Genomic DNA, 18,555 nt, shown 5'->3' on the forward strand with positions numbered 1-18,555 from the left:
ATAACAGAATACCCAAGAACAGGTAATTGAGAAAGAAGAGATTTGTTTCTTATAGTTCTGGAGGCTGAAAAGTCCAAGGTTGAGGGGCCCATATCTGGTGAGGGCCTTCTTGCTGCGTCATCCCACAGTGAAAGGTGGAAGGAAAAGAGAGCATGAAAGAGAACAAAGAAGGGACCGAACCGATCCTTTTATCGGGAATCCCACTCCCATGATAACAAGCCCATTCCTGCAATAACAGCTTTAATCCATTCATGATGGATCTGACGTTATCACCTTTTAAAGGTCCAATTGGAGATGGTTTCCAACTCATGAACTTTGAGGGATACATTCAAACCATAGGTAGGTCAGAAGTGTAAAATGGGTCAGCAGGACTATGTTCCTTCTGAAGGCTAAGGAAGAATCCATTTCCTTGCTTTTTTCCAGCATCTAGAGGCTGCCTGCATTCCTTGGCTCATGACCTCTTCCTCCACTTTCAAAGCTAGCAGTATATCATCTCCAAATTTCTCTAACACTCCTGCTTCCCTCTTATGACTCTTGTGATTACATTGATACTGGATAACAGAATAAACTTTCTATCTCAAGATCCTTAACATAATCACATTTGCAAAGTCCCTTCTCGATGTGTAAGTTTCATAGGTTCTGGCAATTAGGACATGGACATCTTTGGGGAATCATTATTCATCTACCACAATGACCTTTGTATTTTACAACCTTGATAACTCATTTTTTAGTTCTGGTAGGGTTGTTTTTGTCTTGGTAAATTCCTTAGGATTTATTATTAATTAATTTTTTTCATTGCACATGTTTATAGGGTAGTTTGTTGTTATATATAATGTGTAAAGATCTAATGAGAATAGTTAGTGTATTTTTCATATCTTTGTGGTTATAACATTCAAGATCCTCTTTTCTGGCTATCTTGAAATATTCAATACAACATCGTTAGCTATTGTCACCCTAAAGCACCAGAACTGTTCTTCCTATCTAACTGTAACTTTGTACTGGTCTACCAACCTTTCCCTGGCCCCCCATTCCCCTTCTCTTTCCCTGCCTCTGGTAACCACTATTCTACACAATTTTTTTTCTTTTTTTCTTTTTCTTAATTTATCATGACAATTATATATATTTATGGAGTACAATATGATATTTGGATACATTCATACTGTGTGCAATGATCAATCATATCAGGGTGCTTAGTATATCTATCACCTCAAAAAATTGTCACTTCCTTGTGTTAGGAACATTTAACACCACCTTGACTAGCTAGCTATTCACAGATATTTAGGACCCTGTTGGGCAAATTAAGGTTTATAGTCTTGTTCAGGCTTCAGAAGCATTGCTAGGCCTCTGACCAAAGAATGACCCTGCATAGGCTGTGCCAGACTCTCAGAAACTGTGTGCAGGCCTATGGGATGGGAGCCTAATAATCATTAGATAAGAAGGAAAGTAAGTCCTGGAGCTTCTCGGACCTTGGGATACTGGCTAGTTCCCAGGACCAGAGAACATCCTGAAGACTTATGATTAAAGATCAAAGCATTAATAGAGCAAGCACAGCTATGTGTTTGCACGCAGACTAATATTAGCAGTCTGTGGCTGGGTAACATAAGTAGGATTTCCCCAAACCTCTCTCTGAAGTCTCACCCGTGGAGTGGACACACTGCCCAGGACAATCCCAACTGGGACTCCAGATCGCTGTTCATGGGACTTCCCAGCACTGCTTGGATCTGGGTGTAGGTGTTTTCTCAATTTGGTAATGTATATACTGTTTAAATTCTTTTCTTCATACTTCAACATAATCTTGCTTTCTTTGCTTACTTGCTTATCACTACCTCAATAAATATCATAAACTGGCTTATTAGTGTGATGAGTGGTTTCCTTTACCAACGAATCCTTTGAACCTAAATGAAAGTAAAACTTTCAGCAAAACGGACCTTCTATATTTAAAGTGTCTTTGGAAACAGCATATCATTAAGCTCTTGGTTTTTTATCTAGTCTTACAATCTTTTACCCAGTGTGAAGGCTAGCTTGAATAACCTTATCTGGAATAACTTGGAAATGGCCCTCCTTCACAATCCCCTAACCTGGCCCTTCTACTCTGATTAGATTACTATGGGCTAGCTGGCCTTCAGAGGTCCCCAAACTTTGCTGTATGTTGGAATCACTTGGAGATTTTAAAATAATATTGATACCTGGCTTCCACTCCCAGATATTCTGATTTAATTGTAATGACATGCAACCTGGACATTGTGATTTTTTCAATTTTTAAATTTTAACATTTACTGTATGTATTTGTGGGATACAGTGTGTTTCTTTAATACACACATGTACTGCACAATGATTCACCTACGGTAGATAATATAGTTTTGTGCCCATTAGTCCATCACTTCTGACAATGTGATTTTTGAAAGTACCCCAGATGACTCTAATGCACAGCAAAGTTTGGGACCTAGTGGGCTAGCTCTGGTTCATTCAACCTACCCTACCAGGTCCATTTCTCTGTGTGTCTTTGTGAATGACCTTTCTCCCCTCATCACTTCCCAGTGGTTCAGTTAAAGTAGCAGTCCACTACTTTGTTCAGGATCCAATTTAAAACTTTTCCCTCCATGAAGCTGTCCCAATCTGCTCTACTTACACCATGTTCTCTCAGCAATTAGACATTTGGCTTGGTTTTATGTGCACATAAGAGCTTCTATCTCAAGCTTCAAAACTGTATGCAAAGGTATATTTTACTTCTTTTGTATCTATCCTTGCTCAGCGCAATAATGCGCTATGCGAAAGATTAATGGAGTGCTCAACCCCCGGGAATAGTTGCACATACATTTTTTTGAAAGCAATATAGTTTAAGCTAAAAATCATAAATTCTGAGTTCGTTCTTTTCCATATGTTTCACCTGAAGAACTGTTGAAAGAAAATTTTGCTCCAAAGCAAAATAGTAGCTACTGTTTCTTACCACTGTTAGGGTTTATGACTATTAGTGGCAAGTGGACTGTTAAATGGGTGCCTCCTGTGGTCTTCTCACTGCAGCAAACTGCCTGAGTCAGCTACAACCTGGGCACAATGTGCATCACTGCCATAGTTTGCTCACCTGCTGCAGAAATAGTTTCCTACCACTCTCGTAACAGTTACAACCTGTGAGGAGATTTGAAGTGGGGAAATGGCAACTCAGGAAAGAACTCCAAACTTATCCCAGAATACCAGAAGAGCTGTTATGAAAAGGAGGCAGTAATGTGTCATCTGTTGTCCTAGGTTCCTGTTGATAGGAACAAAAGACATTACCAAGGGGTATATTTCTGTTTAACACAAGAAAAAGTTTCTAATTGGAGTTGTCCAGCAAGCAACGGACCAAGCAGTGCATTTTCTATCTCTGATCCTGACTCCATTGTGACAGGGATACTGTAGACTAGAGGGACTATGTCATAGTATGAAGTTGGGTTAGATCGATGATACTCACGGAGAAAAGAGAGGGAAGGCAAATCAGAATCTCCGAGAAGCTGATGTAGTTTGAAAAAGCACAAGGAATGTCAATTGAGATTTTTCTTGTATTTAATTTGAAATGTTAAATAACATTAAAGGATAGTATTTGATTTGACAGCATTTTATTTCCTTAAAGGAGTAATAGCTAAAGTCCTTTCCAGATTACAGTTTAGTTTTTCCACCAGGAATGCAGCTGTCTTCCAGTCTCAGTTCTCCGCCTCTCTCTTCCATTGCAACTTGCTCGATCCCCACATCCCACACCCCCACCCCGCTTTCCCCAAGAACCTTAGATTTCGATCCCACGACTTTGTGGTCCTCATGTCACCGAAGCGCCTGCAATCCTCTCCTTATATTGGTGTTATTTTACGTTCTGCGTAGGCACCCTTGTACTAGTTCCCGATCGGCTAACTCTCGAAAGTTGGACTATCAGGTCGGTCATTCTTCCTCGCCCCGACGTGCACCCACTTGGCCACCTCCCTGCGGAGAGTCTCAAGGATTGCCTGACGCCTTCTCAGCGTCTGTCGCGGTCGTTACTGGTATAATGGCTAGAAGCGCCCAGCGGGTTAGCAGGGAGGGCGGTGGGACCAGAAGACGTGGAAAAAATTGGAAAGCTAACCTCAATGACTGCGAAGTGCTGCCCCAGGGCCTTCATCCGGGACTCTCATCCGGGGCTCTCTCTCCACCGCCGGAAGTGCCACCGAGAAGCACCGGCCTCCGGGCAGTCTAGAGAGGCCCCGGAAAGGCTGCAGGGATTCGAGAGCAAGTGTGTCCGCGACTGGACGGCAGCCAGACCCGCCCCTTTGCTCGGGTGAGTTCCCCGGAAGCCGTTCTGGGGTGGCGGTGGGGCAGCTCCTTGTTCCGCCCCTCCGGGCGGAGGAGGAGGCGCCCGACTACGGCGGACTGCGGTTCCAGTGTTCAGGGACGTGCGGAGGTCCGGGTGCGAGCCCCTGTTTCTCTTCAGTCTGGGGTCGCCCCGTCGCCCCGTCGCCCCGCGGACTGAGGACTCCACGGTCAGGACCTGATGACTGTGCCCTAGTGTGAGCTGGGTCTGTGTGGCTCTTCTATCCCTTTTGAGACCGTGCCTTCACCTAAAAGGGAACTGGGAGGAGGGCAGCGCTGGGCGAGGCCTTCTGAGGACTGTGCTAGGAGCCGGGCCAGGGCTGTTACTAAGGGTTGTGGAAGGAGGATGGAACCCTGTCACGTCCTTGGGTTTGAAGGACACCAGGCAAACCTGTTTGAGTCGCAGCTCTTCACTGCATCACTCTTAGGGTTGAGGGAAAAGGCCTGCCCCCCAGTCTGACCTAGGGAAGCGTCTAACCCCCAAAATGGAGTGTTATTAGTCAAGCCCACTTAATAATTCAAAGTGGGCTGGCAGAGTGTTATCAAATAATTCCTAAGGGGCCTGCTTTTAAAAAAAAATAGAGTAATTATAACTAGCATATTTCTCTGGATACAAACTTGAGTCTCAAAAGAAGGTTGTCAATTTTAAATGTTTTAAACTTTCTACAGAAAGCTTTACATTATTAAATTGTACTGTGTTGATTATCTTTTAATGTCACAAATTCTGAATTAGTAGAGTTCAAATCAACCTGCATACTTGGATCATATGATTTGGTTCTTAAGTGTTTGAAACTGAATAATATCCATTTTTCTGTTTATTTTGGGTAGTCACTATCAACTAATTTTTATTGTGGATAGACATTGTGTAAGATACTTTGTAAAGTCCTGATGGGATATTTTAAGTCATTACAATAATTTCTCCTAATTTCAGCCCACAGTGATGGTCATTGTCCTCCAGAACAGTGATGGAGGAAATACCGGCTCAGGAAGCAGCAGGATCACCAAGGGTCCAGTTTCAGTCTTTGGAGACGCACTCTGAGGGTCACTCCCCAGAGCTTCAGCTCGTGCAGGACACTGACATGGAACAGGGACTCACTGGGGGTAAGGCAGAGACAGCTTTATATCCAGGAGAATTGGAGTGTAGAGGGACTTCTGAGGATGCTCCTGGGCCTGGTATGAAAGAGGCCAGGAACTTAAATAAGAAGATGGCCCCTAGAAGGGGGACTAGAAAGGAGAGACAGATGTGACTCAGTTCATTCCTGGTCTGGGCCCTTCTAGGAAGGACAGTTCATCTTTCTATTCACTCTGCTTTGGCTGTTTTTCCTTCAGAGAAACTTCACTTCATCCCAGTTACCACATCCAGAATAATTTCTAAGATATGCTGCTTTTGCCACATCTCACAATCCTTGCCTGGCTGTCACTTCCTTTTAAAGTCAGGGCCTTTCCGTCCTCCTGTTGCCTTCACTTAGTTTCTCTTTGACTTTGTGTGCTTTGCGACCTGCCATTCTGTTGCAACTGCAGTGATTGTGACTAATCTTATTTTGGTCAGGAAAACAACCATTTAATTTCTTCATTGAGCACAATGCTTGTATGAATGTATACATATTACATATTGACTATACTATCACATTTATACAAATTGTATAGGTAAGTTGTTCTGTTTTCTTCTTTCTGTGTTTTGTAAGAACTGTGTCTTAGATTGCTTGTGGCCAACTCCAGTGCCTGAAATAACTTGTGTGTGTGTGAATAGCACAAATCAAGTGCAACAGTGTGTAGAGCACTGCGGGGCATTGTTAGAGTGGAAAGGACTGAGGAAACAGATGACCATTCCTTGTTCTTAGGGGCTTTATACAGTGGTTGCAGACACAGTGCCCATTCACAAAAGAAAGGCTGAAGGAAATTTGCAGAACAGTGTCTGGGAAAGTGTCAGAAGGCTAATAAGTAACCTTGGCCCTGGACAAGTCACTGCAAGTCTTTATGCTTTGCTTTGCCCATCTGCAAAACAGGTATAGTACTTACTCTTCTCTGAGAGGAGTGTCATGTCATGAGGATAAAGTGGAATATGAGCTATCATAATAAAATCCTGAGTCACAGGTCTAAACATGCCTAAGTAAGATATGCAAGTCCTGAGAGGAAGCAGAGTAGACACACCTAATACTGGATAAATGTTCATTGGTTTTACTAGAATATTGATGTGAAGGAGGGTCCCACTGACACCCTTTGGGCTGGAGAGGCCTCTTCTGAAAGGCAGCCCCGGGGTAGGGCTGCTCTCACTCTTGGCTCCTTTCTCCTCCCTCAGCTCCACCTGTTCCCCAGGTGCCTGCTCTTCCCCATGAGGGAAGCCCAGGAGACCAGGCAGCTGCGCTCCTGACTGCCAGGTACCAGGTGAGCTGAGGAACCTGTGCTTTTCCTCAGGGACTATTGGTGCTGATTGAATGTGGCCTCTCCCTCATCCCATCTGTAAACCTTGCCTGGAATTTTTTTCAATAGCAGACCCCAGAGTGGGAACTGGTCCTTTTCGAGACCTGGACTTCACACAAACCACCTTTCCATCTCCCCAACACCACAAGCAAATACCGTTCCTTTGTTGTCTATGGTACTGTGATGGGCACTTATCAGTTGTTTAAGGGTTATGGGATTTTTTTTATTCCCTATTTTAATCTGTTCTTCCACCTCCCTAACATAAATATACATTGGATACTCTCTATCATCTTCATTCTCTGGTCATGGTGCCACAGAGGCCTCATTCCCCAGAGCAGCCAGAATGTATTATTTCAGGAGTTTGTGACATTCGAGGATGTGGCTGTGCACCTTACTCGAGAGGAATGGGGATGCCTGGACCCTGTTCAGAGGGACCTCTACAGAGAAGTGATGTTAGAGAATTATGGGAACGTGGTCTCACTGGGTAAGGACCTTCTTCCTTATTATTCAGTTTATCTATTTGGATTTCTTTACTTCCTTGTTTCTGTGTAGGTGTGCGATCTCTGAGGTCAGTAGAGTGTGGCTCAGATTCCAGGTCTTTGAACCTCCCAATCGTTTATCTTTAAGGTGATCTCCTCTGGGAGGGGTAATTAAGGTTGGGGATGTCAAGAGGAGACACTCTGCTCCTTATTCCCAGTTTGTTTCCTGCTTTTGTGGGGCATCTGTTCCTTGTCAGTAAAGGGAAACTTGCTTGTGCTTTGCCTAAGTTTTCACCTTCCCTATCTTTTCCTTTTTTTATGAGAGACTCTAGGGTGGCCTCGCAACCCCCAACTAGACACTTTCCTCTGTGGAATCTCAGTGCCCCTGTATCTGAGAGTTTCCCATTTTTTTAAGGAAGAAGAAATTTTTTTTTTTTAAAGATAGGCTAAAATCCTTCTTGTTGAGTAGTGCCTCACTTCTTAAGATCCCAAATTCATCTCCAAGCAGGCAGAATTTGAGAGACTTCATTTAAAGGCATGACTCGGGCCGAGCCCGTGGTGCACTTGGGAGAGTGCGGCGCTCGGAGCGTGGCGACGCTCCCACCGCGGGTTCGGATCCTATATAGGAATGGCCGGTGCACTCACTGGCTGAGTGCCGGTCACGAAAAAGACAAAAAAATAAAAAAAATAAAAAAATAAAAAATAAAGGCATGACTCACTTTAAGTCCATTTCCATCACCCAGATGGGAATCCCAAGTATCTGTACCCAGGGCAGCAGAAGTCTCTGTCATTTACCCAATACTAAGATGGGGTAAATTCTTAAACTGTGTCTCTCCTTTGTCCTTTTGAGTGGTACAGTAGGCAGCTGGGATTAGGGAACCCATGGTGCTGTGGAGATGCATCAGTGGGAGTCGTGTGCAGCCGCCTTGATGTGAGCATTGTTCTTTCTCTCTCTCTTTTTTGCCTGTATGTGTTTCTGTACTCTTCTTTTTGGGTGTGTATGTGTGTATGTAACCACACTATTCTTTTCTCTGTCTTTTTAAAAAAATTTTTAATTTTTTCGCTTTGCCTCTGCTGGTGGCATCCAAGGCATTGCTTTGTCTCCCTGGCTACACTCAGGATTCAAGAGGTCTTCTAATCTGTGGGGAGGAAGGCTGCCCACTGGGAAGGTTTTTAGTGTGTTTTCCATTCCTGGCTCTTTGATCTTTGTAGGCAAACTTCTCCGTCTTCCCACCACCCGGATTCATAGTGTGAATTCCTGCCCGGCCCTGAGTCATACCCAGGCAAGTGCTTTCTCTGGAGAAACACTTGCAGTCCTTACAGCAGGAATCTCCAAGAGATGGCCCAAGTATCGGCTTCCCATCGATATTGCTCATCCCTGCTCGGAAACTCCTTTTCCACGATTGTAAGATATTAAGCTTGGTTAATGTAATATTTGCTCCCCAGGATGCCACCACTGTATAAATTGCAGCTCCTGAAACGACCTTTGTTAAATTTGTAATATAAGGGGCCAAAGGAAGCTCTCTGTTGCAACCAGATACATTTTGAATCCAGTTCATTCAGAAACCACTGTTAGTTGTCATCTACTTATGTTCTGAGAAACCACAAAGTTCAACTCCAGCTCTTCAGTTATGTTCTTTTCATATTATTTTAGAATGTAGAACATATGCTGTGTCCCTTCTTTTCTGTAGTGAACATGACCTTCCCCTTACATTGCCTAACTCTCCTGTGACCCCTGGGTTTTCCTCACGTTTAACATTCTAGTTTTCTTCTTCCTTGAAGTCCCTGTGGCACTCTTCAGGGTCCTCCCTTACTCCCCTTTATTCTTCGTGGCGCTATACAGGTTGATGCATTTTTATTACCTTTCCTGATCAAATGTTCCTTAGCTCTGTCCTTGATGGAGGGGAAATGGGAGGGCAAAAAACTTAAATTTCTTCATGTCAGGGCATCAAAATGAATGTATATTTAATAACTTTGTAAACTGTAAAATTATATATATGTAATTGTAAACTGCTGTTCATTTTACCTAATAATTACAGAATTTCCAACAGTAACCTGTCTACTTTCTGAAGTAAAGAAACTTTGTAGTAGTTTATTGCAGTCTAATAGCATAGCATGCTGTTAGACTGAACTTTATCCCATTTCCTCTGTCATCTCTGCACCCACACAGGACACATGTGTCCGCTCACACATACCAGATATACACATACAAGAAACCCTCCTACTCAACTTGCTTTTGTGATCATGTCAGCAGCATCTCCTTAGCAATTATTTTTGTAGTTGTTGGGAAGTCATTTTCATATATGTGAGGTTCAGCACTCTCCACCTAAAATTTGAGTTTATGCATTTATTAATTGAACTTACTGTTTGGGGTTGTAAAATAAGGACTTTATAATTCAGTTCCTGACTTAGCAGCCCCATTTCCCAATTCACATCTTTTCCCCATGGCAGTAGCTCTGGATTGTATTTGTCACAGACATCAGAACTTCGGTCCTTTGGACTATAAATAGCTGATTTCAAAAGTAGGTAATAAGTAATTTTCATTACCAAATTGAAAAAGAAGCATATTCTATTGGTAATGAATGAGTAAATGGCTTGAGGGTTGTACTCAAAAGGAAGTTACCTGTAACTTAGTGCCAGAGATTAAGACCCAGAAAGGGGGCTGGGTTGCATTTCACATGGGTCAGTGTGGCAGGTGCTCTGTTAGATAATGGTGTTAGAAACATGCTTATTTAAATTCATGCTTGGCACATACCCCTTGCTTTTTGAACTTGATGTCATGGAAGACAGCAGTGATTTTGCACAAAATGTTTTCTACTGACACAGCTATTTACCATTTACTACACAGCCAGTATGTTACTAGGTACTGTATGTATCTCATTAATTACCATAACTCTGTGAACAGATGTTATTATTAGTATTTTATACCTGAGGAAACTGAGGGTCAGAGAAGTTGTGATCTTTGCAGCGTCAGTGACAGACTTGGCACCCAGATCTGTCTGAAGCCCATGCCCTTTCTTACTGTTTTGTGCCCTTAGGACAATTAGTCCAACCATGTATGAAGTTTTTGTATTTTTAGTGAGTTGTCTGAGCTCTGATGACATGAAGAATTCAAAATGGCTATGATACATTGGACAGGTCAGTTTGTATAGTTTGAGATGAGAAAGGACTTGCATACAAGAAGTAAAACTGTCTAGGGATAAATTCAAGTACAACAGGTATCTACAAAAGAATGATATTGCTAAGTAGAGATTTTATTTGTGTATTAAGCATCAGGAAGAGAAGCATAAAACTTCCAGATGGCTAAAGTTGTAGCACAACTCTGATAAAAGCAAGAAACCAAATAATAAGATAATAAGGTAAATTTTAAATGTTATTTTTCAAGACGAGGTTAAAATAGATCTAATTAAAAAAACTCAAGATTCAAATTAAAAAACCAAAAGGTTTTAATAAAAAATTAATTTTAAATAAAAATTTAAAGCAAGTGCATATTTTGAAACCACAGAGTTTTGAGTTAAATTTAGGAAGAATGTATTCAGGTCAGTGACAAGGAAACCTGCTATTATTAATGCTTTCTGTGACAGGCAGTATGATAGATTGGAAAGAACTTAGACTATGGAATCAAACTCGGGTTCTACTCACCAACTGTGATATGTTGAGCAAATTATTTATCTGCACATATTTTCTTCATCTATGTCTACCTTTCTGGGTTGTGCCGAGGATTAAATTAGATTATGTAAGTACCTGGCTCATGCTAGTTAGAGTACTTCAGTAGTTTGGAAAGAACAAGAAGTTATATGAGTTATAGACCAGATTTTTTAATCAAACACTTCAGGAAAGTGTTCAAATTATTTCTTTAGAGTGGAATTTCCTCAAATTGAATATTGCTTGGACTATTGGCTAGGGGTTTGCAATTTTACTTTAAAGAGATCTGCATTTCTTTGACACTAGATATCTCTTAGATCCGTTTTAATTAAAACTTCTGTGATTCCAAATCCTTAGGATCCTGGCTCTCCATGTATTATTCTAATCAATTTTTCTATGTTGTTTTTATTTTTACCTTTTACTCCATTGTCAGTACACTGATCTTCTGTTCTTTCCTTCCTGTATGTATTTTGGAGGAAGGGATAGATTTCATTCATAATCATGTTTTACTGGTAGATTGCTTAAAAGGAAGGTTCTGAAATAAGACTGAGTTTGAATCTTAGCTCCACCAGTTATTGTGACCTTGGGTAAGTTACTTAACCTCTCTGAATCTTAGTATTCCCATTTGTAAAATGGGTACAATAATATTTCCTACCTCATAAACTTATGGTATTAAGTGAGTGAAAGCTTATAAAGCTCTTGGCATGGTACTTTGCACATACTAAGTGCTTAATAAACATTAATATTTTGATGATATTGGTGATAGACGTGACTTTAAGTCTATATCTTGAACCTTGTTCTCTCTTCTGAACTTTAGTCTTGTATCTCTGCCTGCTAGGAATTTTCTTTTATAACTTCCTATATTACATTAAATACAGGTCTAAGATTAAACCCCTCATCCCACATGAAGACATTCTTTCTTGTTGTGCATCTGTATTTTAAGTGTAGTATGGAGTGAATAACCAAAATTTGTCTCAATTATCTAACACTGAGAAACACTTTAATAAATATCTCAAAGTTAAAAGTTGCAAATAATGTTGTCAGAATTCTGTACACAATACTTGCTGCTTCTTATCACACTTAACTTTATTATTGAAACTTGAAAAACTATGTTATTTGACATAGAGGACCTTAATTAAAAGTGTCCAAAAAGAGAATGGTCTCTTATTAATGCCCAGCAGGAATTCAGAAACACCGTAAATGCCTTTCTTATATCTGTTTTGATCTCTGTGCTCATAGACTCTCACATGGGACCCCAAGGAGTAGCTATTGGTTCATCATCTTTTCCAGGTCCAACATGCCCTTTTTATAAAATTTGGTTGCTGTTAATACACTGACACTTGGGTACAAAGTTGGCACTTAATAAATAGCTAAGTAAATGAATCAAAAGAATAAGATACGTAGCCCCTGTTATCAAAGAGTTTATAAATCTAGTGGGGATGATAATACCTGAAACCAGTTTTTAAAAAATCTGTAAACACCATTGTAGGTGACATGTCAAGATAAGGCAAACAAATACATTTTCTAAACATTCCGTAAATGGAAAGAAAGCTTTTTGGAGATGAGTTGTTTGAGCTGGACCTTGTATGTGTACTACTAGCAGCTTTCTGGGCTGATCACATATAAAAACTGCCTTTTGAGACAGTATTAAAGTTCTGTCCCCTTAGAAGAAACTGCCTGTTGCTTTTGCTTTAAAAGAAATTTAGATCCTAGCAGTCCATTATGCAAGCCATAGCAAGGCCATTTTATGTGAAGATGCACATTTATATCACTTTTACTTCACTATATCATATTGTAGTTAGTTGTGTATGGCTGTCTTAGTGTGGGGTCCTTGAGGGGATGGACCTTTTGCTTGGGCTCTTTATCCCCTGCATATGTTGTGTATAGGAGGCACTTCATATATGTTTGTTGAAAAAGCAACAGTGTAAACTCCTAATGAATAAGAATGTGTCATATTATTCTTTGTTTCCTCATGTGCACTGAAACTAATTGTTTCTTGAGATTGGTCCTTGGAATATTTATTCAGTCTTCACTGATTCTGTTGCTACAGATGCTTGGGTTTCACCTTTCTCCAGCAGCAAAATTATATTTTGATGACCTCCATCTTGGTATTTGTAGACCTAGTCTAACCCAAAGATTGATCTTTAGGTAACAGATGGAGAGTGATAATGATAACTTCTGTGAAGACAAGTACACACCCGTGCACAAATTCCCTTGTCTGAATAAGATTTTTTTTTTGTTTTTTTTTTTGCTGTTTGGTCAGTACAGGGATCAAACCCTGGACCTTGGTGTTACCAGCATCATGCTCTAACCAACTGAGCTAATTGGCCAGCCCTGAAAATGTTTAAGTGAATACTTCTGTTCCCAAGTCATCCACTTGCTCCTTCACACGCCTCTTCCTAGAGCACAAATCGGAGCTTGTTTTAGAGGATATTTGCCGTCCTCACTCTGCAAGCCTTTCTAATTAATGTCTTCTCAGAACTTACCGTCTCTCTTTATTAACCATTACTTAAAAAGTGGCTGGTGTACCATCTGGGGATAAATCGCCACATCCCATTTCCTTCTCTGTGAGCAGGATTTCCAATTTCCAAGCCTGATGGGATCTCCCAGCTGGAACAAGATCTACAGGTCTTTGATCTGGAAACTAAGAATAGAGAAGTCTTAAGAGATGACTACTCAGGTGAGTAAAGCAGAATCAATTAGATGAAGTTAATAGGGAAGAAAAGTCCAATTGCTGGGTCAAGTTGTAGCTGCTTTGGCACTCAAAATGGAGAGCTCTGTTTATGTCCCAGGATGGAGAACTCCTTCCTTTTCCTTTCAGTTTAGGTTGACCCTTTCCATTTATTTAGCCCTTTAAGTATAAGTTGTACTAGGTTCATATTCAAGTTGCTTATCTAAAATTGTTTTCAACTATTTCCTTTGAAATATCTTAACTGGTTATCTTCTTACTGTGCTGAACATGCCCCCTGTTTCTACCACACCCTGTACCATTTGGATCCTTCCTCACTTTTCCTATTCATGCCCTTCTGCTTTTGAGATTTTGTGCCTGTTTTTCAGAGTAAATAAACTTCTGTTATCCTCTCATACAAACTACATTCTGTAGTTTTCTCCTGAGTTTTCGTTTTCTAAGCACAGGGTACAGATTACATTTGCATTTTCTATTTATGTATTGTATCAGATGGAGAGACCAGAGAAGAGAACAAGCTGTTGATTCCTAAGCAGAAAATTTCGGAAGAAGTACATTCATACAAAGTGAGAGTAGGAAGACTCAAACAGGATATTGCCCAAGTTCCTGAGACTAGAGAAGTGTATAAGACTGAGGACAGATTAGAAAGGCTTCAGGAAATCCTAAGGAAATTTCTCTTCCTGGAGAGAGAGTTTAGGCAAATAACAATCAGCAAGAAAGCCCTCACCAGTGAAAACAATGAATGTAATGAACCTGAAAAAAGTTTCAGTCTGGACTCTACCCTTGATACAGGTCAGAGAGTTCTTAGAATACAGAATATTGATGACAATGATAAGTACGACATGAGCTTCAACCAGAATTCAGCTGCTGGTAAACATGAACACATAAATCTAACACAGAATTTTCCGAGTGGTGAGTATAAGGAAAGCTTAATGGATCTCTCCCACCTTAGTAAATGGGAGAGCATTCCTGCTGCTGAGAAATCCTATAAATGTGATGCATGTGGGAAAACCTTCCATCAGAGCTCAGCCCTTACTAGACATCAGAGAATCCATACTAGAGAGAAACCCTACAAATGTAAAGAATGTGAAAAATCTTTCAGTCAGAGCTCAAGTCTTAGTCGACATAAGAGAATACACACTAGAGAAAAACCCTATAAATGTGAAGCATCTGATAAATCCTGTGAAGCATCTGATAAATGCTGTAGTCAGAGCTCAGACATAATTCAGCATAAGAAAATTTATACCAGAGCTAAATCTTATAAATGTAGCAACTGTGAAAGAGTCTTCAGTCGTAGTGTACACCTTACTCAACATCAGAGAATTCACAGAGAAATGCCCTGTAAGTGTACTGTATGTGGCAGTGACTTTTGTCATACTTCATACTCAGTTGAACCTCAGAGAGTCCGCCATGAAGAGAAATCCTGTGAGTACAATGAATGTGGGTTGGCCCATATTAAACATCAAGGAATTCATCTCAGAGAAAAGCCTTGTACATGTAATGAGTTTGGAAAAGACTTCAGATTGAATTCACATCTTATTCAGCATCAAAGAATTTACACAGGAGAGAAACCACATGAATGTAATGAATGTGGAAAAGCTTTCAGTCAAACCTCATGCCTTATTCAGCATCATAAAGTGCATAGGAAAGAGAAATATGAATGTAATGATTATGAGCCAAGTTTCAGTCATAGCTCAGATATCCTGCAGCAACAAGAAGTCCTCACTAGAGACAAAGTCTTTGGTTGTGACGCATGGGAAGAGAACTTCGGTCAGAGAGCACACCTTGTTCAGCATCAAAGAATTCATACCAAAGAGAAACCTTATGAATGTAATGAACGTGGGAAGACATTTAGTCAAGTTCAAGCCTCATTCAACATCTGATAATTCACACCAGGGAGAAATCATGTATATACTAAATATGGTAAAGTCTTCAGTCATAGCTCAACCCTTACTCAGCATCAGAGAATTCACACCAGAGAGAAACCCTATGAATGTGACAAATGTAGGGAAGCTATTAGTCAGTGTTAAACTCTTAACTTCTGAAAAGTCATACCAGTGAGAAAATCTTTGAATGTACTGGATGTAGTAAATTCTTCATGCTATTTTCATACCTTAGTCGCAATTGGAGAATTCATACTGGAATAAAATTCTATGGCTGAAATGAATGTGAAAAAGCTATCAGTCAAAGAAACTACCTTGTTCAGTACCAAATTCATGCCATGCAAAAGTCTTGAATGTAAAATAAAGGTGTATGTGTGTGAGGAGATTCAGTCATAATTCAGCACTCAATCAACATCCAAAAGTCTATACCCAAGAAGTCATTGGAGTGTAATAAATGTGACGAATCTTCCAGTAGGAGTTAAGTCTTTGTCACAATCAGAATATCCATATCAGATGAGAATCTGATCTAATGCAAGTAGAAAAATTTGCCAGCATATTTAAGGCTTTACCAAACATCAAAGTATTGGAGAGAAAATTATTTGTGTATGAAATTGTTAATATATACTTCCAGTCTTTTTCATTGCAGAAAAATCTAGTCTGAAGGGTGACTTGGTAAATGTAGTGCCATTTTCTCATGGCATTCTTTTATTTAATATAACTTCTATGTAGTTATGTATATTTTATTTATAGAATTCATTTAAGCTATTTTTATTTTAATATGGCCTATGAAGATTTTTATTTTTCCTGAAATTGGTTCTTATTATTCACAGCTTCCCTAAAATACCATTAATGAACCAGTGTTAAAACATAACTTCTGAAAAGTAGCTTATTTAGCTTTTTCTGCTTTTCTTGGCCCAAGAGCTCTCCAAAACAGACTCTTAGGCTTTCTTTACGTCGTATTCCTTTAAAGCCACACTTGGATTCCTGTTGATTTCCCTATTCTCTTAAGTACTTTTGAGTGATGGTTTCCTGGTTTTAAGCTTTTCACCAACAGGTATGCTGTCCCTACTTGATGTTGCTGGTCTGGTGTTTTACTTCCTAAAGTGAAGCATTTTCTTTTAAAAGAACTGAATTTCCACATCCAGCCCATCTGTAAGTTTGAAGGATTTGAGGATTCAGTAGAGTACTATGTAGAGCAGGCGTAAGAGTCAGTTTTGGAGAGAACTTGGGCCATCCCCTTCCTGGCTGCAGCTCGATTTTCTCCCTGAAACCTTCACAAGAGTCAATCACTCTTCTTTGTATTGATACAAAGGTTGCTTTTCCACAGACCTCTGGAACAAAAGCTGAGTTTGTGGCAGGCAGCTTACCGTTTTCAAGTGATGCCCAAGTTTTTAGCTGCCTCGTCTCCATCCACAGCCCTTGAAAAGAGATAATAAGGACATCAAGAGGCCAGCAAGACCCCTGGTGGTCTAGCAATTTATTCAGTGCCTGTTCTGCATGTATAAGTTTAGAATTCTTTTCTATGCCTCTGTTGAAGGCCAGCAAAATGCTCAGGTCTGCTTTTGATAGAGCAAACATAAAGAACATAAATGAAAAAATTAGCTTCAAAAGAATGTAGCCTTTTAACAAAGAGGTTGCCATTCTTATGTAGTATCTCCAGAGACAATAAGAGAGTGGCAGGTTTGTTACTGGTAAAATTTTTAACATTATGATTGCTTCTTTGTTTGGATCTGCTGCCCAACCCTGCACCCCCAAAATCTCTCCTCATCAGGACAGTATTTGAAGTGCAGAGGCTTTGTGTATAATTGTTTATTCATCATCACATTTTATTAGAATCTATAGACCAAATGAAAGAACATGGCTTTTTTGATTGATAAGGCCGATCACAGATGTTGGCTTCAGAGTTCAGGGTCACCATCATATACCTAGCAAGAGTTCATGGTTCTTTAGGTGTCAAAGCATTTTATTATATTTTTCTATCTTAAGCTTCATAAAATCTTGTGAATAAGATGAGTGTTACTTAAAATTCTAGTTGTCAGTCCAGCAATTGAGGTTCTCATAGTTCAGATGTTAAATTGACTAGGGATCCTTAACAAATATATAAAAATTTATTGCTCACTCTATAATCCTCTTATGGCTAGCCTCTAGAATAGTTCTGCCACATATTTACTTCTTTGCTATCAACAAACATAGGATCTCATCAGGGCAAGGTAGGGTTCTAAATGAAATTGATATATAAATGAATTGATCTAAATGTAAAGCAAATGAGAAATGCATGTTTGTTTGTTTTTCTGTTAAACTTGTATACCTTTGCTTATAGAGACCAACAGTCACCTCGGGTGACTGAAACAGGATTAAGTAATCCCTAAGTAGCAGAATTTGTAAAAATCACATGTATCTATTTGGTTTAGGAAAGTGCTTTTGTACTTCCACTTGAATAAAGGTGTGTTTGATATTCTGAGAATCTGTTTTAAGTGAAATCTGAAGGCCCCAGCCAGAAGCATATGGGAATCTTGGAATCACCTTCCTGCTTGCAGCTCAGTTTCTCCCCAAACCCTGCTTTACAACAAGTAGATCACTCTTTGTATTGAAACAAAGCTTGCTTTTCCACAGACGTCTGGAACAAAAGCTGAATATTTAGGATTAAAGGGTTGTTCCACTGGGATGTTGTCAATACGTAAAATAAGAGGAAATAGTTTGGGGTTTCAGTAGAACTAGGAAGAATGTGATTTCTTAATAAGTAAGAGTTTGTGTTTCTAGTCTTTTGGTTTGAAGGGGGAGTGAAGACGTGAAATCTTAGCAGAGGGACACCTAATTTATTTTATCTACTATCTCTCCACCTACATACACACATGTATGCATGCATATATTCAAACAATTCTTGTAACAATTCTGCAAGGGAGCTAGCTTCATTTTATAGAGTTATTATTTCACAGCAGGTTAATGGCCCAAAGTCAGGTCAGTTTGACCCTAAAGCCTTCCATCATCATGTTGGAATTTGACACATCTCAGAACCCAGAGAAGTTTTCTTTGATAGATCTTTATTTTCTATCACATCCCCAGTGATTCGATAATAGTTTGCAACTGATCCCAAATGCTTCCAGAACTCTTGATTACTAGAAGAGAATAT

General features: G+C 40.0%; 1 protein-coding gene across 6 annotated transcripts; it reads left to right on the forward strand.

Moving 5' to 3' along the window:
* The first annotated feature begins 4,344 nt into the window (after window positions 1-4,344).
* On the forward strand, window positions 4,345-17,862 carry ZNF655 (zinc finger protein 655). Of its 6 annotated transcripts, none has more exons than XM_063088350.1 (6): window positions 4,345-4,517; window positions 5,243-5,412; window positions 6,611-6,696; window positions 7,090-7,216; window positions 13,432-13,536; window positions 14,035-17,862. In XM_063088350.1, exons 2-6 carry the CDS (start codon window positions 5,277-5,279, stop codon window positions 15,423-15,425), a joined length of 1,845 nt encoding a protein of 614 aa, XP_062944420.1. In that variant the 5' UTR covers window positions 4,345-4,517; window positions 5,243-5,276; the 3' UTR covers window positions 15,426-17,862. The 6 variants fall into 6 exon arrangements, with proteins under 6 accessions (XP_062944420.1, XP_062944421.1, XP_062944422.1 ...); XM_063088351.1 differs by having other exon boundaries at window positions 4,345-4,508; XM_063088352.1 differs by having other exon boundaries at window positions 4,345-4,481.
* Window positions 17,863-18,555: the final 693 nt, after the last annotated feature.

The sequence above is a fragment of the Cynocephalus volans genome, chromosome 3, assembly GCF_027409185.1.
Source record: "Cynocephalus volans isolate mCynVol1 chromosome 3, mCynVol1.pri, whole genome shotgun sequence".
Taxonomy (NCBI): domain Eukaryota; kingdom Metazoa; phylum Chordata; class Mammalia; order Dermoptera; family Cynocephalidae; genus Cynocephalus; species Cynocephalus volans.

What these genes read in the sequence shown, in the direction of transcription:
- ZNF655 (XM_063088350.1), top strand. Translation starts at nt 5,277, where the DNA reads ATGGAGGAAATACCGGCTCAGGAAGCAGCAGGATCACCAAGGGTCCAG. An exon ending in TCCTGACTGCCAGGTACCAG is followed by an intron (nt 6,697 to 7,089) that starts GTGAGCTGAGGA and finishes GTATTATTTCAG; the next exon opens with GAGTTTGTGACATTCGAGGA. An exon ending in CTTAAGAGATGACTACTCAG is followed by an intron (nt 13,537 to 14,034) that starts GTGAGTAAAGCA and finishes GTATTGTATCAG; the next exon opens with ATGGAGAGACCAGAGAAGAG.